The sequence below is a fragment of the Dipodomys spectabilis genome, unplaced genomic scaffold, assembly GCF_019054845.1.
Source record: "Dipodomys spectabilis isolate Male_0828 unplaced genomic scaffold, ASM1905484v1 ptg000239l, whole genome shotgun sequence".
NCBI classification, from domain to species: Eukaryota; Metazoa; Chordata; class Mammalia; order Rodentia; family Heteromyidae; genus Dipodomys; species Dipodomys spectabilis.
In genome coordinates this window covers 1,292,613-1,318,175 of record NW_024870916.1, presented here as the reverse complement: position 1 = coordinate 1,318,175, position 25,563 = coordinate 1,292,613, and the positions used below count along the sequence as shown (strand labels likewise).

General features: G+C 37.6%; 1 protein-coding gene and 1 non-coding gene across 2 annotated transcripts; both read right to left on the bottom strand.

Annotated features, from left to right (window-relative positions):
• Nucleotides 1–15,932: 15,932 nt before the first annotated feature.
• Nucleotides 15,933–16,904, bottom strand: LOC122124523 (tripartite motif-containing protein 43-like). Its single transcript, XM_042699209.1, has one exon. The coding sequence runs from the start codon at nucleotides 16,902–16,904 to the stop codon at nucleotides 15,933–15,935; it is 972 nt and encodes a 323-aa protein (XP_042555143.1).
• A 7,817-nt stretch (nucleotides 16,905–24,721) lies between these two features.
• On the bottom strand, nucleotides 24,722–24,883 carry LOC122124566. Its single transcript, XR_006150602.1, has one exon. It is a non-coding gene; the product is annotated as a U1 spliceosomal RNA (small nuclear RNA).
• Nucleotides 24,884–25,563: the final 680 nt, after the last annotated feature.

Here is a 25,563-nt window from a genome sequence, read left to right as displayed (position 1 = left end):
ATAGCTAAGATATGGAGCCCACCCCGTTGGCCCTCCGTAAATAAATGGATCATGAAAATGTGGTATATATACACAATGGAATTCTATGCCTCCATCAGAAAGAATGACATGGCCCAATTTGTTAGGAATTGGAACGACATGGAAAAAAAATTAAGTGAAGTAAATCAAGTTCAAAGAAACATACGTCCCATGGTTTCCCTTATTTTCAATACCTAATATATGTCTGGGATAAGCAGAAAAGATCAAAAGCTATGTGCATATGACCAGATAAGATGCTATTAAGTGAAATGAACCCCAAGATAGCGACACAAGTGTTTTTATTTTCTTTCTTGCTCTTGTTTCTAACATACATATAATGTGAGATGTGATTTAACTGTTTCTCTTTATGTTCCCCCCCCTCACGCTATACCCCTGTTTTCACTGTATTTGGAGTTGGTACACCTACATCCTGTGTATACGTTTCTCTAATTTGGTGAGAGGAAGGGAAATACAAAATGCTTAAATAGCGTTACAGGTTGACCCCTTGTAACAATGAGATGTACAAGACACTCTGTTAAAAAATGAACTTAACAATTTAGGCAGGGGAAGGGGGAGGGTAGTGTATTGTGGAGTTTGGAGGGAAGGGATGGTGGGGGAAAACAAAGGAGGAGGTAACAATGCTTGTTAGGAAATGTATTCATTATTTGCTCATGCAAATGTCCTCTGTACAGTGTTTTTACAATAAAAAGTATAAAAATGTTCTTAGATGGAAGAGTTTATTTTCTCTATTTTACCCATATAATATCGTTAACAAAGAAATTGATGCAGAACACTGATATGAAGGTATTTTGAATAAATGTGCTGCTTGTGGAATTAAGTTATCTCAGAACAGCCACAAGGCACCACTCGGATGCAGAAGCTTGCTATGTTTTGAGGCTAAGAGCAGGGCTAGGTCTCATCCCTTTTACTACCAGTATTGATAACACACTCAGATTTACATTTACTTTGCCCTGATTGGCTTCCAACAGTTATCCACAGATCTCAGGCTCCTGAATAGATATCCAAAGTAGATAGGATTACAGGTGTGGCCAGCCAGCACAAGGCTTTCAGAATAAATTTAAAAGTAGAAGAAAATTTACTTCATCTTCTTTTGAAGCATTTTGGAGTGATTATATGTGAATTTATTTCGTTTTGGGATTCTTAAATGATATTATGTGAGGGTATTTAAAAGTTTTAGTACTTTTTTAAAAAAGGATACTGGAGCTGTGGGACAGAAGCCCCCTTTTAAAACCAAGAGTCCAGAGTCATTTTTGGAAAACAAGGTAAAATAGATAAAATAATTATTTTTTTAAAAAAAGCATAAAAACAGGTTTGCAAGTGTGGAGATTGCATCTGTCAGAGATAGTTACAAGACTAAGCCTTTTGTGTCTGTTTACAAAAATATCCCGTTAGTTAAAAAAAAAAAAAAAGTAATTTTGGTAAATTGTCCTGGGCTATTGTCTAAACAGTCTTAAAATCCAAGGGTCCAAAGCCTGCCAAACCTATGCAATGTATCCTTAACCAGTCTGTGTAGGAATTTGCAGCCCAGCATGAGATGAGACACTCCCTTGGACCCACTGAGAGATTCTGCTGCTGCTGCTGCTGCACACCCTAATGGGTAAAGTTTAAAGACAGCCTGACAGTCACCTGGAGGAAATCTACATTGTCACATAAACCACCCCCACCATGGTAAAAGAAGACTGACCTCCTGCCTGGCTCCATCACCTGAGACTGCATGCCAGTGGAAAACTCAGATCTTGTGGGACCTTCATTTTGGTGAAATCCAAAAACCCTCTCTATTCCCACAGTGGATATTGGGGGCAAAGATATCACTGTCTTGCTTGCCTCAGGCACTTCAGTGCATAGTGACTGGAAATCCACTCTATAGTCACAGCCTTGTTTGGCTCTGGTTTGGTAATACTCTGAGTGTGTTATCAATGCTGGTAGTAAAAGGAATGAGACCCAGCCCTGCTCTTAGCCTCAAAACCTAGCAAGCTTCTGCATCCCAGTGGTGCCTTGTGGCTGTTCTGAGATAACTTAGTTCCACAAGCAACAGGAAAAAATGGTCAGTGTTAAACTCTAGCCACAAACAAGCTCAAGGAATTGTAAAAAAGAGGAGGGTAATAAAGAAAGCTTTAGAAACAACTGGGAAAAATTGGTATCCTCTGGATTAAAAAAAAATGTACGGGCCTTTCGTACTGTTAATTTTGTTACTCATAATTGGATCTTGTAAAAAGAGATCAGGACAGTCCATTTTTGGTTCTGAGATCCCAATACCAAACCGTAAATATAAAAGACTGTGCCAATTAGGGGACCAAGATTGGTCCCCGATGCTCTAGAAGAGGAGGGAATGAAGAGCTAAAGTGACTCCATTTTAAGATTAACCCCACCGACTTGTAGCTGTGCTGCCCTCAGAATAACCCTGAATGAGGAACAGTTCTCAAAAAAAAAGCAGGTTACCATAAACCCTGCCCACCCTTAAGGAACAGAACAGTTGCCTAATTGTTCCATCATAAAAAGTTAAGTGGGATCAACCCACTGAACTTGTGAACTTGCTTGTGTGGAAACCCCCTAGACTTGTTTGTTTGATACCATAAAAGCTGTGCTACTTTTGTGCTAGGGGCCTCTTAGAGTCACCGGTTACAGAGTGCGTGGAGGACCAAGCTCAAGCTTTTAATAAACGTCTTTGCTGTTTGCATTGATTGTGATCTCTAGTGGTCTGTGAGAGGGCAACTGAAATCGGGTACTTCATTTCCACTGGAATTTCTTGAATGACTTCACACTTTTTAAGGAATATTTTCTTATGTATAAAGTATGTAGCTAAAGGATTTTATTTATTTCCTGTTATCAATTTTTATATTTTTTATTTAACCTTTTCTACAATCTCGTTATTGCCTCTTGTTGCTAAAACCTCATGAGTTTCTCACTATTTGAAAGACCTATTTTGTTCTCTGGGTAAATTTCCATTTTATTTGATTTCTGAGCTGCCCAAATAATACTTTTTAAAGTTCATGATATATACTTCTGGCTGCTTTGTCATGTACACTTTTCCATTACAGTCACAGTCCTGTTTGAATTGTGGTAATAAAATGCTTGTGGCTGGATAAATGATGAAACAAAGAAGGATATTCAGCTCACATCATGGTGAATATAGAGTCCAAACCACATGGTTCTATCAAGGTAGGTGGCAAAATTAGGGATCAGCCATGTTCACAAAAGGGAAATGGGCTGGGCACCAGTAGCTTATTCCTGTAAATCTAGCCCTGTGAGAAGCTGAAATCCATAAGATCACATATCAAGGCTAGCCTGCACAAATTTTTGCTTGCTTTTTAATCTTGTGCATCATTCTAGTAATTTAACAAATGTTCTGACAGGAAGGAGGCAAGAGGGAAATTAAAATTTAATGGACTGCATTCTAAGGTATGGTTCCATTAACAAGTTTCTTTTGTTGTTGTTTGTATTGCTTTTTAATTATTTTTAATAGTTGTACAAAGGAGTTCCATTTAACAAAGCAGTTTATGAATACAATAAATTTTTGATCAGTGTCACAGCTTTGAACATTCTCACTCATCCCTTCACTACTCACTCCTTCCCGTACTCTTCTTAATTTATGAGGATATATAGTGGAAACTTGACTGTCTTCTCCCCCTCTTCTCCTCTTCATTAGTAGAACCTCTTCTTCTCACTTCCCTTCCCCACCCACTTGAGTATCACTTCCTGGCATTTATTTTGTTGAAATTTAAATTAGCCTTTTCAAGGAACTATATTTTTTGAGATCTCTCATGACTCTACCATACATGTAGAATTTTTATATGTATTTCTGATTTATGAAAACAAAATTATCATTTGTACTATCTTCTATCATAGACAAAGAAAAAAGTTACTGTTTTGTATGGTAATGTCCTTGCAACATTGTTTTTCTTTTCTTTTTTGGGTACAATTTTTATTGTAAAAATGCTGTACAGAAGGATTACAGTTACATAAGCAAAGTAAGTACATTTCTTATTGATCATTGTTGCCTCCTCCTTTGTTTTCCCCCTATCATCCCTTTCATCCCACCTGCATAACTTATACTGAACCCCTCCAGGCTGAAGTTGTAAAATTCGTTTTCAACATAGTGTTTTGTACATCTCATTGTTACAAGAGGTCAAGCTGTATCCTTATTTAACCATTAGGGACACAAATATCTTTTTTACTTTCTAATATATTGTAATGTACCATGTGATTTTTTGTTGTTGCTTTGTATGTTCCTTCCCCATGTTATACTTCCTATTTTCACTCTATTTGATGTCAGTGTCCTGCATCTTGTATATATGCTTCTCTAATTCAGGGAGAGGAAGAGAAAATACAACATTTTTTATCTTTTGTAATTTTTCATGTGCTTGTTTAAGTTTATATTTTTAAGGTTTTTAAAATTTTAATTGTAAAAGTGATGTACAGAGGAGTTACAGTTACATGAGTAAGGTAATGGGTGCATTCATTTTTTTTTTTACTTTTTTATTGTAAAGTTACTATAGAGAGAGATTACAGTTACATGAATAAGGTAATGAGTACACTTCATATTGATCATTGTTGTCCTCTCCTTTGTTTTCCCCTGCTATCTCTTCTCGCCCCACCTCCCCAACTCCTCCCTCCCCCAATACCAAAGTTGTAAAGTTTGTTTTCAACATAGTGTCTTGTACATCCCATTGTTACAATAGGTCAACCTGTCTCCTTGTTTCAGCATTTTGTTATTTCCCTTCCCCTTCCCAAATTAGAAAGATGTATTTACAAGAAACAGGGCACTGGAATCAAATACGAGTTATATCATGGGGGAAGAACATACAAAAGAAACAAAAAAATCACATAGTACATTAAAAACAACCGCAACAAAGATGAAAACCTCTTGTGTCTCAATTATGGCAACTCTTTTGTTTAACTATTTAAAGATAAAAATATTTTTAAAAAGTCAGAATCATAGCCAGGTGTCAGTGGCTCACGTATGTAATCCTAGCTACTCAGGAGGCTGAGATCTGAAGATCACTGTTCAATGCCAGCCTTGGCAGGAACATCCATGAGACTCTTATCTCCAATTAATCACCAGAAAATCAGAAGTGGTGCTGTGACTCAAGTGGTAGAGTCCTTGCCTTGAGCTAAGAGCTCAGGGACAACACCCAGGTCCAGTGTTCAAACCCTATGAACAACAACATCAGCAATGACAACAAAGAAGAATCATGATACTTGCAAATAATAGGAACTTAAACATGTATAACCTGTCACACAATAATGAAAACTTTGCATTATACTGTTCAATATTTTTACACACACACACACACACACACACACACACACACACACATGGTTCTACGTGTAACCCAAAAGCTAATCAAATACCTTAAACATTAATTATTGTTGAGGTACATTTTATCTCAGATATCCTTTATACAAAAACAGCTGTGCCTTTCAAATTCTAATGAAAATATTTTTGAGGAATAAATACTACAAAAGGCTTTCATATATTCCTGATTATTAATGTCCTTATTAAACTACTTAAATGTGACAAGTTAAAACTTTTTATAATATTTCCTTCATTTTTTATTTACCATAGAAAATGACTTTAAAATAATGATTTTTAAAGTACAGTATTTAATGTTCTCTCTTTAATTGTGATAAGAACACAACATAAAATCTATTCTCAGCATTTTTTTTCAATGTGCAGTATCATATTGTACATTAGAAGCAAAATATTAGACCACTGGTTTCTGGAACTTTTTATCTTATGTAACTTAAACTTTATTCTCCTTTCTCAACTTTGTTTGACTTGTGTCTAAAAATATCTGTATGTAACTTAACCTTTTCTTGCTTTAATTATTACTTACTTGCTATATGGGAGGAAGTAGAGAAGTTTGGAGCCATTCCTGTGTTTTTTAAACTTCTGTCTGTAACTTGATCTTTGAGAAGATAGAATGACAAAGTATTTAAAGAGAGTGCATTTTTATGAAAACATTCTTCGGATTTTTAAAACTTTCTTCCCCTAGTTTTGAGTTTTATGTTTTCTTTTTGCTATTATTGGGGTTTGAACTTAGCGCTATATATTCATTTGGTTTGCTTATTTGACTGATACTTCATCCCCTGATCTATACCTCCAGCATAGATTTTGTTGGTTGTTTTGGAGATGGACAACTGAAAGATGTGTCATCAGGGTCTCAAATAGCAATCCTCTCAGTTGTAGCATCTAAGAAGGGATTATGATATGAACTACAAGTGACTCTCCAAATTTTCGATTTTGTGCTCAGGTAAATTTAATAATGTCCAGTTTCAAAGCATATGTTTATTTAAATAGATGCTGTTTTTGAATTGACAGATGAAATTATATTCCATAAAATATTCTATTGGGAATGTCTGTTTCATATTAATTGTATTAACTCTGTCTACTTTTAACATTTCTGACATTTTATTTCCTTGGGAAAAAGTTGATTAAAAAGTAACTTGAAATTAACAGCATTCTTAACCTGGTCCCAAAGCCTTAATCAGACTGTGTATGTCCTTGACTATACTATGGGCACCAATGTTGACAGAACCTTTTTTTCTGAAACAGAAGATAGGTATATATGATCCGTCTTCAACATTTTCTTGATGCCCTTCCCCCCAGTCCCATCAAGCACAATATTTGAAGCAAAAGAATCCTTGCCCTGGGGTTATCCCCTGGGCCAACTGGATAAAATGAGCAACAAAGGCAAAGCTGATTGGTGACACTGTTGAGGTTTGGAAAGAAGGCAATCTTGGATGATAAAATTTGACAAATGCAAGAGACTAGTCTAGGAAGAAGACTTCAAAGGAACATTATCCCACTTCTCAGGTAACTCTCAGGCCAAGGCCACGTCCACTGATACAATTATGTCATCTGCTGGATTAATAAATGATTGCATTGAAGATAGGTGTTAATTTATAAAGCTGGTCTTCAACCAGAGTGCCAAGAACAAGGAAATCTCTATCTCTTCAACAATTTTTGCTGGGAAGGTTGGATATCCATTTGATAAAAAAATAAAATTTGATCCTATCACCTATCATAAACACAAGTCAACTCAAAATAAAAACTAACCAAACACAAAACCTGTAAACTCTTAGAGAAAAGCCACATGGAGGAAAAGCTCATTATCATCAATGCTGACAGTGATTTCTTTTGTATGACACTTAAAGCAGAGACAAAAGCAAAATAGTCAGGTGGGACTAAGTGGAACTAATGTAACTTCTGCACATCTAAGGCAGCAATCAACATGAAAAATATGACTTACGCAATGATAAAAATATGTATAATTATTTAACACATAATATACATTCATGTCCAATACACATAAACAACTCCTACAACCCAATAGCAAAAAGAATGAAATAATTTGATTAAAAATTACAGATAATACATTTGAACATAATTTCTTACAAGGAGACATTCAAATGCACATTACATATGCAAAACTATTCCTACCATCACTAATCATCATATTAGCAAGAATGGGGTTGGGTTTGCAAAATTAAATTTGCAAAAGGAAATTCAATCAAGTGCATGAAAGCATAATATTGGGAAATGTTAGGATGTTACATTAGAAAAGCAGTATAAGAATCATAAAACATGATAAAGCATTTGTAAAAAAAACTATAAAGTACATGCATAGACAATAAACATACATGAATTTTCTAGGAAAATGGTCGCTTTCTTCTTTCTTCTTAAAAATAGTGTTCAATATATTGAATCTATGTCAGGTGTAATAAAAACTGAAACACTGAATTTTAAAGAGTAAGAATTTTAAGTGGATAAGTATTAATGAGAGACAAATTAACCAAGAAAATTAACTAGGAAATTAAAAACAGCGCACACAGATCCTTGTGGTGTCAACGTGAAAATTCTGTGCCATTCTGTGTACTTCCTAGAAATGTCATAGTTGGCCCATATTTTGTAGGTAATCACTAGATTTTTTTTTTATTAATTCTGTTTAGTACCAAGAAATCATCCTTATTGTCCAAGAGGTCCAGGACCTAGACTGAAGTAAAGTCTTAGTATACATCACTTGTTTTAATAAATAAGCAAAACAATGAGCAATTTTCCTCAATAATATGAGATTAATAATCTATATTCAAGTCATTGTGAGGGGAAGGGCTTTAGTCAAGAGACTTTAGACTTTCTTTAAGGCTTCTTTGTTGAAGAATCTTAAGAAAAATAGTTGAACATAGATGCCATTAAGAAACACCTGAAGCAGACACCCTGAAAACATTACAGAAAGGAATAGGAGAAACTCTAGACCTCCTTGGCACAAGCCAAAGAATTTTCTTAGTAAAGACCCAGAAACAGAAGTCAATGAAAAATCGAACAATGAGATTGTATTAAATTGCAGAGTTTTTGTATGGCAAAGGACATAGTTAGCAAGATCAGTAGAAAGCCAATGGACTAGGAGAAGATCTTCACTTTCCATACAACAGACAAGGGTCTAATATCTAAAATATACTTGGAACTCAAAAATTTAAATCCCCTCAAAACAAATCCTCAACGAAACAACCACCACAGTAATAAGTGGGCAAATACTTAAAGAGAGACTTAGCTGAAGAAGAAATAAGAATAGACAATAGACACATGAAAAAATGCTAAATTTCTCTGGCCATAGAAGAAATGCAAATCCAAACAAAATTGAGATTCCACCTCATCCCAGTTAAAATGACTATAATCAAAAATCTCCTAACAACAGATGCTGGAGGGGATGTGGCCAAAAGGGAGCCCTACTGCATTGTTGGTGGGAGTGTAAAGTTGTTCAACCAAGTTGGAAAGTAGTATGGAGTTTCCTCAAAAGACTACACATAGAGCTCCCTTATGATCAGCAATCCCACTCTTGGGCATTTACTCAAATGATCACAAACAAGGCCATACTAAATCTACCATCACAACTATATTTATCACAACATTATTAACCATAGCTAAGATATGGAACCAACACAGATGCCCCTCAGTAGATGAATGGATCAAGAAAATGTGGTATATATATATATATATATATACTATATATATATATATATATATATATATATATAGTATATATATATATATATATATATATATATATATATATATATACAATGGAATTCTATGCTTCCATCAGAAAGAATGACACTGGAAAAAAAAAAGACTTAGAAAAAAAGCATAGTAAGTGAAATTAGCCAGGCCCAAAGAAATATAGAATCCCTTAACATTATTCTCGATGCTCTTTAGAAAGCAAATATATTTCTGTTCCTGAATAAAACAGAGAATTAAAGATTTAGATAAATTACACTGAATGCTGCCAGTGGTGTCTCCTCCAGTGAATGTAAAAATACATTTAGCATGAAAACTAGGACCAGATGTTACCTTAACAATCATCTTTCAAGTGTATCCAGTGAGCTCCCCTGCTCCCCAATGCTCTTTTGACTTCTCATAATGAAGATGGTTTTCTTATGGCTATGAAAGCATAGAAAAGGTGTGACTGGCAGTGGTGATTTAAGACATAATCATGTTATGAACTTCCTTTGTGAAATTGGATAGCAATTCACCAACATACAAAGAAGCTGGAGAATCCTGCAGTAGTAGATTTCTTCTCTTCACCCTGTCGCACAGAGATAGGGAAATTTTCTTGCCATGTATTAGGCAAGAGGAAAACAAGGGACATAAAGAGTGCTTGTGATTCCATTCTACTCCATTTAAAATAAGCAACGAGGCAGAGAATTCTAGGGGGAACACAAGCTCTGGTGACAGGATTTCATCTATAGTTGAAGGGTTAAGGAACCACTCCACTGGGAAGAGTGTCATTCTACAGGACAGACCTGAGGGTCTAATGGATGACTTCATCCTGTCAAGTCAGCCCAGACAAATGGAATTAAAGTGTTTTCACTGATGGAATCCAAATAGTGCAGGTTCACAAGATAGCACCCTTCCAGGACTCAAGCATCAACCAACACAGATAAAAGAAAGAGCTTTGAACCAATCGAATACTACATAGGTGAAGGATTCTGTGTGGACACAATTAATATGGATTTGCTTTCTGAATCAAATTTGCCTCCCTTATATAGTAAACAAAAATATGCTGTCAATTTTAAAATAAGGGGAAAAACTTTTTTAATGAACCACGTTTGCGACATAATCAGGCTAAAATATGAGTTATAATAGGAGTTTGACTTCAGAAATATCCATGATTTAATGTCTCATCCAAGAATTTAACATAAAATTATGTTGAATTCGATGTGTGCTTCCTTGTTGCTCTTTGAATCTTCTCCGCCTTCTCATTTAGAATCTGCTGATATCAACTTCTTTGCAATCTTCCAGATATTTTCTTCAGACTAAAATATATTTCCTACCCTCTGGTTCAAGTGTCCATTTCTTGTAAGTGGTCACCCTAGATTACTCTAGAAATCTAGAGTTACTTCTCTTCAGGAAACCTGTGGATGAGACATCCTTCCAGAACCAGAAATGTCCTGCTGCCTATCACCCACGTCCTTCATGACTAAAACCAATAACAATGGTTTCCTCCCATCACCTCAAAATTAATTGTGTGATGATGAGTGAATGAATGAAGTGCAGATTGAAAATAATTCTTATTCCAAGTCCTTTCAAAAGTGTTCATTCGGGGCTGGGAAGGGGGCTCAGTGGTAGGTTGCTTGACTTGCATGCCTGAGGCCTTGGTTTTGATTCATCAGCACTACATAAGCAAAAAGAAAAAAGCCGGAAGTGGCGCTGTGGCTCAAATGGTACAGTGATAGCCTTGAGCTGAAGAGCTGAGGGACAGCGCCCAGACCCGGAGTTCAGCCCCCACTACCGGACCGAAAAAAGAAGTGTTCATTCAAATAAGAGGGGATGTATACATTTTTCTTTAAAACAAAAATTACAGCCATTGTTTTTTTCAGCACCTCATGAATACAGCACTGAAGGAATCTGCTGAGGTTAAGTCAATAATTTTGGTGTCACACACACCTGGTGTCCCAGTGACCAGGCTATGTGTTAAAAAAAAATCTACTTTGTGTGTCAGCAATTAAAGTTGAAAACTGCAGAAGGGACTGTAATTCAGGGGAAGAATTTAGATTTCCTAAAATAGCGAAATTTCACATGCAGAAAACAAAAACAGATTTTAAAAACTCCCCAAGAGCAGCAAGAATAGGATATGTGATAGGGGAGGAGAGAAGGATTTTACTAAAATTCTGTCCAGAAGTGACTACATAATGTCACAAAATGAACAAGTCTTCACACATCAATACATTCAGAAGTCTGTACCCCCATCTATGATGTGGCTCAGGACTTACATTGCTTTGCCATTACTATTGCACTGAAAGTGCATTTCTTTTACTGCCTTTTAGGTATGCAGGAGAACAACTTAACTTCCTTATTACTTCCACCCTAGCTGGAGGAGCATTTAGAAGAAACATTGAGAAGCTATTCATTGATCTACTTAGTTTTGAATTTACTGTGTGGTTTTGTTGGCAAAAGTGAACATACTTTTATACAAAAATGTATGAACCCCTAGGAAAATGAAAACCACCTTTTTGCCCCCTATCAGCACTCTGACCACTAGCTGTCCTGTCCCCACAGGACGGCTAGTGTTATTTAAAAGACTCAAATATTTAGATAATACAATTTTCTCTACTTTAACATTATCCAGTGGCTTTCTGAGGAGCATTATGTTCTATTTTTCTTCCTTGTTAACTCTTCTTCCTTTAATGGCAAGCCCTTTTTTGCCACATACCTCCAGAGCAAGGCTTTTGCGAAGACAGAGATTTTTTTTTGCCTTTGCTGTTATCCTCAATTTGGATTTTCTCTCCAACATAGGTTGGCTTATCTCCCTTCATTTCCCAACTTAACTAGCACTTCTTCTGGGAGTCCCTTTCTTGAACATTTTTTCTGAATATGTAACCATCCATTTTAGTCTCATGTAGGATTGTCCAATTTAATTTCTATCATTAAAAGTTTTTTTTCCTCAAATTATTTGCTGAGTTCACTTAAGGCTTCCATTCTTAAGTAACTGAAATTCTAAGAATAAAACCATGCACATAATAACTATTTTTAAAAACGAGTTAATAAGCCCCTAAATATACCCTAGAATTTGCAAATATTTTGTTATTTACTTCAGGTAGTTCTGTTCTAGATTTCCCATGGAACAAAAAAATCTACGATCTACCAAGAGCCAAACTGGCATCAACTCTCATCTTTCTTCTTTACCACTAATGGTCCAATCACTCAGATATAAGGCAGAAGGATTCAGGCAGCTGTTTTAAGAAGGTGATTAAGGCCACATTAACATCAACAATATGATGGCTTAAGAGGCAACATTTAATATTTGTAGAAACGATTACATATAATGGTAACACTCTTAGTCAAAAACACCAGAAATTTTGTGAGAGGAATGAGAACACCACAATAAAAATGTAGACTGAAACAGAAAACAGCATGAAAGTTGAACATTCGTGTTGCCAGATTTCTCTTTATTGACATCTTTGATAAAAGTGTAAACAATGCTTTCGTTTGTACCAATTTCTTATAGGTCTCTTAAGTAAATTTCACTCTAGTACCACTAAAACTAACATTTACTTCATGAATACAGAATGTGTTCATTGTGTCCGTACTAAGTAATTATTATGTAACTTAACATTTTCAACAGCTTGTCAAGCTGCAAAGTAGATCCTCATGGAAGATTGTAGCCTCAGAGAACCTGAAATCTCCCAGTTGCTATCTGGTAAAGCCAGTATTTAATCCATGGTTAATTTGTCGCCTGATCCCATGGTTAACTAATTTAATTGTTTTATTTACTCTCAAGCTGAAAAATAAATTATGATATGTAAATGGAAAATTGGGCTGTTATCATGTAGAATTAAGTGATAATTCCACTTGTACCTTATATTATTTTCAACCTAAAAATACAATAAAAATTTTCACATTTTGAGCATCTATTAGCCCATATAATTAGCCCATAGTACATTATTAATTATATTGTATGTAATCTATTGGCTCATTATTCATGGGCATTCATTTTGATATGTCCATATGTGCATAGAGTGTACCTTGTTTAGCTTTCTCCTTTCCATTTTTTTTCCTTCATCCATTCTCCCAGCTTTACAAACAAACCTCAATAAGCTTCATTGTTTCATTTTCATACCTGTAGGAAAAGAATATCTACCATATTTATTTAAAATAAATTTCAGACTTACTATGTTGCTATATCCTTGTCTGATTTCTTGGTTGACTGAAACTTTGTTAATGCCTAAACCATTTAGCTTGCATTAGTTTTCAATATAGCTTCTACTTTATGGAGGTATGAGTGGTAAAGATTTCAGAAAAGCATGTAATTTGCACAAAGTGAGCTATCTACTGATTTTTCAAGGTTATAAGAATAATATGTAAATTGGAGAACAAAATTGGTCTTAACATGTACTTGTCTACAGAAAAGCATGAACAGAAAAGCATAGAAGATCAAGTGATTGGAGTCATTCCTTCTAAAGTTATAGATTTAAGTAAGAGACTCAAGAATAATATGTACACAATTTTTAATTACAGGTTAGTGTAGGAATATTTTTAATCAAAATGATCTGATAGAAAAATGAAAATATCTCCAATGTTTGTATAAAAACAGTTTTATAAATTTTGGGGGTTAAATTGATCCATATTCGCATCTTGACAAAGATATAATCACCAAGCAGGGCACTGGTGACTCACACCTGCAGCTATTCATGAGGCTGATATCTGAGGATCTCATTTCAAAGACAGTGGGGTGGAAAAGTCTGTGAGACTCTATTCTCCAATAAACCACTCAGTAAAAGCCAGAAATGGAACTGTGCCTCACGTGCTAGCTTTGAGCACAAAGATGCGCTGTGACAGCACCCAGCCCCTGAGTTCAACCCCAGGGTCAGGAAGATAGATAGATAGATAGATAGATAGATAGATAGATAGATAGATACATCACCATTGAGTGATTTATCCTCCTGTTAATATTATTGTGATCTTGCTTCATTCTGACATCATGGTGTACTAAAATACCAGATTTCTTTCTGTATGGATGTGATAAGATTGCTTCGCTTGAGCCTGGGGTACATCTCAATGGTATGGTGCTTGCTTAGCATGTCTGAGGCCCTGGATTTGAGCACTAGCTTTACAAAAAAAAAAAACAGAGAAAAAAAGAAACAGCAAGGGTGGTCAGGCAGGGTAGCTCAAGTGATGGAATGCTTGCTTAGCAAGTGGAAGACCCTGAGTTTATAACCCACTTCTGCCAAAGTGAAACAAATCAATGATGACAAAAATCCTCTAAATAATTTTGTGATGAACATATTTGACAATGTGAGCAAATTTCTTAACACTGTTTGCGGCCTATAGTAATACAAAACATTTTTCCTTAAGTCACCTTCATTCTGAATCTAATATATAAGAAGCTAAATTCAATTTTCTCTAAGATGTAAAAGTAAATAATTCTATAATTTTAAGATAACCAATGAGGAAGACAAACTAGCCAGAAGAAATATTATGGAGTTACTCCACTCTAAAAAATGAATATTTTGGGAAGGGAAAAAACAAATCATTTAAATAAGGATACAGGTAGACCCATTGCAAAAATGAGATGTACAAGTCGTTATGTTGAAAAACGAATTTACAACTTTGGGGGGGGATAGGGTGTGTGGAGGTGGGGGGAGTATGGGAAGGGATGGGAAAGGGAAACGATACTCTCATACACACATGTAACGTATCCCAATTAAGCCCACTCTCTCCATTTCTTTAACTCACAACCCCTCCAAACAGCCTCTATCCATAACCAAAAGGAAAACTTTAAAAAATGATCTCACTACAGGAATCTGGCTTGCCTATAAAAAAAAAAAGTGAACCCTAATAGGCTTGAAGGAGGAAATTAAATATTCCTGGCACTGAGGGGGGTTTTGCCTTTGTTAAACTGAGCACAGTGACACACGATTGGATGTGAAGAGTTGCTTTGTAGGTAAGCAAGCTAAATTTAGTATGATTCATTTCTAGTACTGTGTTCGATTTAATCTTGCAAAAATCAATAAGCCAGTTATCTTTTTCATTCCCTCCTGAATATCTGCCTCATGCCATTAATCTGAGTTTTGTGGGCACAGTAGCTTAAATGGATGCTATCTTTAAAGCAATAAGATGGCTCTTCCTTTAACTAATCTCTTTGCTTGGGAAACATCAGAACTTCTTCTTTCTTGAGACACCATGAAGACATAGGTAATGCCTAGTGTCTTATGGCCCAGATTTTCTCTATGGTCTGCAGAAAGATGTCATGCCAACTCTGCTTTTGTTCTTCAGGGAAGTAATATCATTTGTGGAAATGCAGAGGGAATATGGAAACTCCTAGCTACTGGTGTTAGAGATGAAGATGAAACAATTAAGAAATAAGCTACTTATAAGCCAAGTTTCATTGTGCCATCCACTGTTTATTATAGTGTTTATCATATGTCAGAATCAAAATTAAACATGCATGCACTAACATTTTTACATCTTGCATTTTATTTTAACTCTATATTTCATAACAAAAATGTAATTACATTACAAAGACAAATAAGAACAGCATAAGTTATTTGCTTCAGTTGAGAAGGGTTCTCTGGTATAGAGAGTTCCCAACACATAGGAAGTCTCTTTACTAGCTGGTCACAGGTGGCTCATGTCTGTAATCCTAGCTACTCAGAATGCTGAGATCTGAGACTCACAGTTCAAAGCCAGCCCTGTCAGGAAAGTCCGAGAGGCCCTGATCTCCAATAAACCACTAGAAAACCAGAAATGACTCTGTGCCTCAAGCGGTAGAGCACTCACTTTGAGCGGAAGAGCTCAGGGATAGTGCCCAGGCCCAGAATTCAATCTCCACAACCAAGAAAAAAAAAAGAAAGAAAAAAAAAGGAAATAAAAGCTCTTTACTTATGATTATGGGTTACCAGGAGAAAAAACAAGGCTTGACAGGATACTGGAAGGAGTTAGTTGGGTATCTCCAGATAAAGGAATTCTTAGTAGCATTCACAAAACTCACATTTCCATTTTCGAGATCAAGAAACACACCAATGCGGCCCACTGGTCTCTCTATAAAGTGAGGAAGCAATGGAGCGGTGGTAAAGATACTATAATGAATGTTCCCCTTGCCAGAGAAAAGAAGAAAAATGTCTTCAGATTCATTCAGAATAAGGTTGCTCCCTATTGCTGAATTTCTGAAGACGCCCACAGCCCAGGTGGAGAAGCCTTGGACACTGAGCTCCCAGTAATGTTTCCCAGAGCTGAACTCTTGGATTCCTGAAAGAGCAACATAGTTGGATTCTTCATGATTCTGAATCAAATGACAATAGGTGATCTCCACTCGATAATGGTTGAGGTTATCCATCAATCTAGGAATGGAAGGAGGGCTGAGCTCTGGCTTCTTCAGCTGGGGCATGAAGACCAAGGCACTCTCGCATCTTTCCAGGGTGTCTTCTAAATGCCGCAGGAGTTCCAGGTCTAGCTTTTGGTAGGTTTTCATCAGCTCCTGATATATGTTTCTGAGGTTACTGCTTTTCTGAAGCATTTGGGTTTCCATTGTCCTGAGTTGCAGAAAGATGACTCTTCCTTTCTCTTTGAGTATCTCCGAAAGTCGTATTTCCTCCTCCCGGAGACCCAGATGCAGTGCTGAATAAAAATCTTTGGTCATCTCCCTGTGTAGATTCATGTACCAAACCCACTGGTTGATGATGTTCCTCTTCTCGTATATATTGCTCTGGTTTTCTTGTATCTTCTCCCATATAGTGTCCATTTCCTTTAAAATAATCTTCCGTTTGTCTGCAGCAATACAGTCGACAGGGTGGTGTCTGTGAGCCTCATGTTCCCGAGACGGGGAGCAGTGAGGACACAGCAGGCTCTTGTCCACTTCACAAAACATCTACTTGGTCTCCTTGTGTGTGCAGCATGTATGCTCCTCGGAGCTCAGGAATTGTCGGAGGCTGATTTGTCGGCTGATGGACACCAGACTCTGTAGGGCAATGTTGGTTTTGAGCTCTTCTTGCTGAGAGGGTTGCCTGCACACAGGGCACCTGGCTGGAGTCTCAGCTTCTTCCCAGAGGAGGCGCAGACACGGTCGACACAAACTGTGCCCACAGTGGATGGTGACTGGGTCGATAAAGGTTTCCTTGCAGATGGGGCATCTCAACTCTTCCTGGAAGGCTTGGGCAATGTCCCACTCCATCTTTCCAAACAAAGAGGATGGAGAGAGCTGATTCTCCTGCTCTGGTCCTCACCACTGGCAAGCTCTCTCCAAGTGCTGTCCATGGCAAGGCGGTGGGATGTGCGGAATAGCTTGATTCCCTAGTTCCATTTTTTTACATTTTGGGTGGGAGGGCTTAGAGAAGGGTGTGTAGAGAAGGGTGTGCAATTCATTTCCATATCAATTGGAATTGAGATTAAAAACAAGGCCCCACCCTTTTACTGTTGCTTTCAGTGAATTTCTGGTACAAGTTGTGTTTGTCCTTGTTATAACTATGCTCCGAACAACCATTGGAGTATCAAAGTTTATCTGATTTGGAAAAGGGAAGTGGAATCATAGATCAACCAAGGGGGAAGCAATGCAACAGTGATACTCACTAGACACTGTGTTAGAAATGAGCTTTACAACATGGGAGGGGGCAGTCACGAGAACCGAAAGCAGGAGAAAGGGAGGGGATAACACCTTAGGAAAAGAAATATACTTGGTACCTTTTGTTTGTTACTATAACCTTTCTGTGCATCACCTCTATAATAAAATAAAATAATGGTAAGAAAAGAAAAAGAAAAAGAAAGGAAGAAAAAGAAAGAAATAAAGGACAGGAGAAAGAAAGAAAAAAGAAAAAGAAAGAAAAGAAAGAAAGAGAATAAAGAATTGTCTCAGCAAGACAGAAAATATTTCTAGGTGTACCATCAACCAAAAATCGTCAAGCAAACACATAGAACAGGCAGGCTGCTCCCCTATTTATCCTGACTGCCGCAGGCCCTGCCCCTCTGCTCAGATTGGCCAAGCTCAGGTTCACAATTTGCTCAATATTGGCTAGTTTAAATAGGGTAAAATATATTTACATAAGGTGACTTTGAAATGTGGTGAAGGGTACACAAGAAATCTCAAAATATACCCACACCCTCTGCTATTTCCGGAAGAGTCTAGGGTGTGTCTTAATCCCATCATGTAAAGAAACCTATTTAAGACCAAAGCAGCTCCTCTTTTACTCAACAGGAGCCAAACCACCAGACCAAAGCAGGAAATTTTTAGCAAGGTTCTCTGACAATTCTCTTCTCTCTCTCTCTCTTTTTTTTTTTTTACTATTTTTTTCTTTTAACTATTTTAATACTAGTCTCCATGTGATTTAATTCACAACACCCAATTAAAAATATTTTCCAATCCCAAGAATGAGAGATTTTAGAACTGATATCTGCACTCTTGCATAGCAAGAAAGCCACTTCTGAACTTCTAATTTGTGGTCCTATACAAGGTAGTATTTTTCGAGGTGAAATTACAAGCTTTTTAGAACACATGCTCTTCCCCCCTTTTCCTGCTAGAATAATATCAGGAGCGGTCCAATTTTCCCATGCCATCTTGCTAAATGAATTCAAATGTCCTTGGCCTTAATGTCACCAGGAACTCCTCCTTGAATCCTGAAGACATCTATGTAAACCTGGAGTTCCAGTTGAAGAGTTCCTACTTTTTGAAATACTAGGGTGAAAGGATTGAAGACGCCTTTTTCTCCCAGGTCAAGCAAAACACCAGGTGAGTGCTCTCGTGCTTGACTGTGAGTCATTCCAACCTGGTCTTATCAGAAAAGTTCCCTGCCGGACGCAGAGCGTTCTATTCTGAGCCTGACCAAGAGCACACGCCCTTGGCCCCTCTGGGCCCCCAAGAGACCATATTATGCTTCGTATTTTCTGTTTGCTTGTTAAGACCAAGATAAACCTGACCCCTACTCCACCAACTTGCACAATATTCTATCCTGCTGGACGGTTTGTCTGCCCCTCCTATGTTGAAGACCAAGTTGGGCCTGTCGGTATTTTCTTTTTCCTAACACAGGTTCAGCTCCATTTGTTCAGAAAAGCCTGAAGAAAATGTGCCCCACAATACTACTGGATATCAGCTGTAGCAATTCTGAGAGGTGGAACTTTCACATCTCCTCAAATGCCTGGCTTTCACTCTACCCAGATATATTTCCCAGGAACTCGACTTCTCCTACCCTGCCTAGCAAGGCATGGGGTGAAGTTAACATTATGGGACAGGAACTTAACCAACTGATGTAGCTTTAATTGATCATGGGAGACAACAGTGAGACTGTGCTTCAGGACTTGTTACCCCAAGACATCTTGCCTTGGAAGCAGAGTTTCAGGCACACTGTACTGACAGGATCTGTGGTCCATCATGGAGACAAGGGGGACAATATGAGTTCTTGCCCTACCTGTATTTAAAGGGTAATTAGAATATTTTATGCATTGCAACCAGGCATTTGTTTGACCAGACCCATTTTCAACAGTTATTTTTAGGAAACTGAGTTATGAGGGAGTCAGAATAAAGAAAGAACAGACAAGTAACTCAACACACTAGATGAACTTTAATGGAAAGTTGAACAGTAATGCCATGGTCACACACACACACACTCACACACACACACACACACACACACACACACACACGTATAAATATATTAAGAAACTTACAACATCCTGATTTTCTCCTAAGACTATCCTCTTTTAGGCTCCCTATATTTGAGTGTCTAGAATCCTGTATCATTTGTCATATCCCATTCTGCTTTTGTTTGTTTTTTGAGGGGGTACGGTTGTGGGGCCTGAACTCTGGACCTGGGCACTGTCCCTCAGCTCTTCAGCTCAAGGCTAGCACTCTACCGTTTTAGCCACAGCTCCAATTCCAGCTTTTTTCTTTTTGCTTATGTGGTGCTGAGGAATCGAACCCAGGGCCTCATACATGCAAAGCAAGCGCTCTACCACTGAGACACCTTCCCAGCCCCCCATTCTGTTTTAAGTCTATCTTTCATATATCACGGAGAATATGTGGCATTTCTCTCTCTGATCTTGGCTTTCTTCACTTAATATGATTTGTTCTAGTTCCACGCCATTCCTGATGGATGAGGCTGTGTAAAATTCCATTGCATAGAGCTACCACATTTTTTTTGCATCCATTCATCTATTTTGGGGCATCTGCGTTGTTTCCGTATCCTGGCTCTTTTGAATAGTGTGGCAATGAACATGGGTGTACAGGAGTATTTATCATATTGGGGTTCATGATGCTTAGGGTAGATGCCTAGGAATAGTGTGGCTGGGTCATACAGAAGGTCTGTGTTGAGATTTTGGGGAACCTACTGACTGCTTTCCACAGTGGTTGTATTAATTTACATTCCCATCAACAGTGAAGTAGGGTTCCTTCTCTATCTCCCTGCCAGCATTTGTTGTGGTCAGAGTTCAAAGTATTCGCCAGTCTAACTGGGGTAAGATGATATCTCAGGGTTCTTTTGATTTGTATTTCCTTTTTGGCCAGGGATGATGAATATTTCGTTATGTGTTTTTTTTTTTGTTTGTTTGTTTTTTGTTTTTATTTTTTTGGCCACACTCACCCCTTCTGAAACGTCTCTCCTTAACTCCATTGCCCATTTAGTGATTTGTTTATTAGGTTTGGGAGGGGTTATTTCTTGAGCAAAATGTATTTGTTGAGTAGTAGGCCTTTGATATATTGCTGGTAATGATGTTTTCCCAATTGGTTGGCTGTCTTTCTAGATTATTAGCTATGTCCTTAGTTGGTCAGAAACCTTTTTTTCAATGTAGTCCCACTTGTTGAGTCACTCTCCTATCCATTGTGCCCCTGGGACTCTATTCAGGAAGTTCCTGCCTGTCTGTACCTATGAGTTTTCATGTCATTTTACAGTACTTTAGAGTTTTGGGTCTGACGTAATCCACTTTGAATTGATGTTAGTGTGTGGTGACAATTAGGGATAAACTTTTAGTTTTCTGCATATGACTGTCATGTTTTCCCAACACCAATAAGAGGCTATTTTTTTTAACTGTTTGCCTTTGGCTCCTTTGTTGAATATGACTATAAATATGTGGTTTTATGGCTGCATCTTCTAATCTGTTCCTTTGAGCTATTGAGATGATCATGCGATTCTTGACCATGGCTCTATTGATGTGATGAATTACATATATTGATTTAGCTATGTTAAATCTGAAAGGAATCCTTCAGATCCATCCCAGGGGAGGATGTGGAGGCTGGAGGCAAGCAGACACAGGAGAAAGATTATTATAAGGTTATTAGAGGGGGCATATTTCCAAGGAGAGGAAGCACAAGGCATCAGTTCCACTCCAGGTAGCTGGAGTGTCTGGGGGCAGGAAGTGAGGTAGGTGCATGCTCAGGTGAATCTGGAAAGAGAGAGGGAGTGGCCAGCTGTTTGGCCAGAACTCCAGGGCAGGGCGGTGCTTAGGTATGTGTGGTGCTGAGGAAAAAATATGGGGATAATACTAACAAAATCAGCCTTCATCTTTGAGATGAAGGCTACTTAGTCATAATGTAAGATGTTTTTTAGCAGTTTCTAGATTTTTTTTGGCTAATATTTTATTGAGGAGATCTGCATTAGTGCTCATCAGAGAAATTAGTCAATTGTTGTCTCTTTTTTTTTTTTTTCAGAGCCTTACCTTATTTTGGGATGAGTATGATATTGCCTTCATAGAATTAGTTTGGGATTACTCCCTCTACATCTATTTCCCGGAAAAGCTTGGGGAGTATTGATATTAGTTCACCTTTAAAAGTCTCACAGAATGCAGTGGTTAGTCCATTGGGCCTCGGCTTTTCCTTGTTGGAAGACTTCTGATTACTTCATCAATCTCCTTGTATGCTATTTGTTTGTTTAGTTGTTTAGTTGGTTCAGTTTAGGCAGTTAGTATGTTTCTAGAAATTCTGCTTGGTTTTCCTTCTTTAGTGAGTGTAGATTTTGAGTGTAGTCCTTTATAATTATTTGGATTTCTTGGGTGTTTGTCATAATATTACCTGTGATGTCTCTGATCTTGTTCATATAAATTTCCTCTCTTCTTTTTATCATTAATCTCACAATTAGTCTGTCAATTTTATTAATTTGTTTTCCAAAATATTCCCAGCTTTTTGTTTCATTGATTTTTTTCTTTTTGGGTCTGGTCATGGGGCCTGAACTCCGGGCCTGGGTGCTGTCCCTCAAATCTTCACCTCAAGGCTAGCACTCTACCACGAGCCACAGTGCCACTTCTGGTTTTTTTCTGCTTATGTGGTGGTGAGGAATCAAACACAGGGCCTCAAGCATGCAAGGCAAGTGCTCTACCACTGAGCCACCTTCCCAGCCCTTGTTTCATTGATTTTTATGGATAGTTTTTTTTTAGTTTCTGTTTTGTTGATTTCTGCCCTAATTTTTGCTATGTATCTCCAGTTAGTCACTTTAGATTTGAGTTTTTCTAGCAGTTACAATTGCATCAGGAGGTTATTTACTTTAATGTTTCCATTTTTTTCATATGTACAATTAGTGCTATGACCTTTCTTTACAACATTGCCTTTGTTCTATCCCAGAGGTTCCATTGTGATGTGTTTACATTTTCATTGAGTTGTAAGAATATTATAATTTCTTCCTGAATTTTTTCTGTGACCTGGGTGTTAGTCAGTACTGTGCTGTTCAATCTCCATGTTTTTGAGTAATTTCTAAAGTATGATTTGCTCTTAATAATTTGATTGATTCCACTGTGTTTGGATATAATGGTAGGATTTATGCCAATCTCCTTGTATTTGCTGAGGTTCTTTGCATGTGTGATCTATGTTTGAGAATGTTCCATAGGCTGCTGAGAAGAAGGTGTATTAGATCATTGTTGGGTAGAAAACTAGATGTCTGCTAAGTCCATTTGTATTATTGTGTCATTTAGTTCAGAGGCTTCTTTGTTTATATTTGTTTGGTTGATGTATCCTCTGAGGAGAGTAAGGTGTTAAAATCTCCCAATATTATTGCATTTGAGTCTATTTTGTTCGGTAAGGCTGAGAGTATTTGTTTAACCTGTTTAAGCACTCCATTGCTTGGTGCATAGATATTGACCACTCTGATTTCCTCTTCATGCATCAATCACTTTATTAGTATGTAATGTCCTTACTTGTCTCTGTATTTATTTTAGTAAGTCTACTTATCAGATAGTAATATGGCTACTCCTGTTTTCTTGCAGGGTACATTTGAATGGAAGATCTCTTTCCAACGCTTTGCTCACAGTTGGTTTTTATCTTTGGCTGTGAGATTGGTCTCTTAGCAAAATCAAATGAACAGATCTTTTACTTTTGATCCAATCTGCTTTTCGTTTTCTTTCGTTGGGGAATTGAGTCTGTTAATGTTTAGGGTTATTATAGAAATGTGTCAATTTTCTTGCCATTTACTTATTTTCCTGTATTTTGTTTCTTTTCTTTTCCTGTGCTTACTAAATTTGTCTTGTGGTGGTTTCTGTCTGATATGTTTCTTTCATTTTCTTTGTTTTTTTTTCAGATTGTATTCCTCCCTTTAGAATTGTTTGTAATGCCAGTTTGATGTTCATGACTTCCTTTAATCTTTGTTTGTCATGGAAAGTTTTAGTTTCTCTGTCAAATATAAATGATTGCTTCAATGGGTCACAGTTTGGTTTGGCAGTTGTTGATTTTCAGGATTTAGATAATATCATTCCAGGCTCTCCTTGCATTGAGGGACTGTGTAGAGAAGTTCGCAGTGATTCTCATTTTATTTCCATTGTAATATATGTCCTTCTTTGATTTTAGAGCAATTAAAGCCAATTCCTTGCTATTCATATTTTTACTATGATGTGTCTAGAAATATTTCTCCTTGTATCCTGTCTGCTAAGGGTTCTATATGCTTCTGTTTGTGGGTGAGATTTTCTCTCTTAAGATGGGGAACTACTCTGTTATTATACCAAATAGGTTTTCCATGCCTCTATTAAATTATGCTCCCTCGTTGATTCTAATTATGCATAGATTTAATTTCTTGGCTGCTTTGGCCAAATCTTGGATTTCCCTTTGGAATGTTCTAAGTGTTTTTTTAATTGTGAAAATATCATACAGAGGGTTTGCAATTACATGGGCAAGATAGTGAGTACATTTCTTATCAAGCATTGTTGCCTGCTCCTTTGTTTCCCCTTTTATCCCTACTCCTCTCCATCCCCCCATCCCACGGCAAAGTTGTAAAAAGTTCGTTTTTCGACATAACGTCTGCCTTTGACTTTCTGTTCCAGTTCTTCTGATTTATTCTTGACTCCTGATATGCTATTTTCCATTTCACTTATTCTGTTAACTATGACTTCTACTGGTGTTTGCATTGTGGAAAATGAGCCCTTTATGCTATTAATATCAGTTCTCCAAGTATTAATTTCATCTGTTAATGAAGGGTTTACTGTGTTTTTTATTTTCTTTGTCGGTCGTGGGGCTTGAACTCTGGGCCTGAGTGCTTTCTCTCAGCTGTTCAGCTCATGGCGAGTGCTCTACTACTTGAGCTACAGCACCACTTCCAGTTTTCTGGTGGTTTATTGGAGATAAAATTTCAAGGACTTCCTGCCCGGTCTGGCTTTGAACCATGATCCTCAGATCTCAGCTTCTTGAGTAGCTAGGATTACAGGCAAGATCTGTTGATGCCTGGCTTAAGAAATCTTGGAATTCCTTTGTCATGTGTTCTTTCTTTTTCTTTTTTTAAATTTTTTACCAGGGGAGAGCACGAATGTCATTCCCCACTACTGCAAATTATGAAATTGAGTTTCCCACTTTGGGGAAATCACAAGGCTCAGCACATCTGTAGTGCAATGGATAATCCTCGCCCTGGGAAAACCACCTTCGTGATCATGGTATCTCCCCTACCAGGTAAATATTCATGTCTTCCTTCTCCTATTGATACTTTCACATTTCCCCCTTTATTTCTTTGGCCAATTCCATCATCATTTCTTTAATGGTTCTTTTGTCCTCCATCTCTTCTTCACTTTCACTGGGGTCCTTCCCTGGGTTGTTGTTAGATTTGGGATTTGGTTTGTTGTCCTGATAGTCCATGAATCATGTCTTCTTTCATTGTGATTTACATATTTGGGTCCTGGGATTGTGGGGGTCGTGACCTGAGCTTGGCCTGCTCACACCAGAATGATGTGACAGCCCTCACTTGTCCCGGGCTAGTTGACACTGGGTAGGCCAGCCCATGCCAACAAGCACATGTGCATGCGCTGTCTCCAGCTGGCTGAGAGGAGCATGGTCCCGTCTGCAGTGGGGGATGGCAAGGTTAGAATCGGGACTTCAGGAGGGTTGGGCTACCCACATGGGCACAAGATTTGTTTGTGCTTTGGCCCTGGGTTGGGTCTGTCCCCACAAGTGGTCTATGCTTGGCCTCCTATGGCTGGTGGGCACATGTGCATGCTTGATGTATCTGAGGATGAGATCTACCAGAAATTGTTCCATTGGAAATATCTGCTGCACAATTATGGAAACAGTAGATTCAAGACTCTGAGAGACAGGCATGAGGTTTGTGGAGAGGCAGGCACCCTAGAGGGGAACTCTCTGCTAG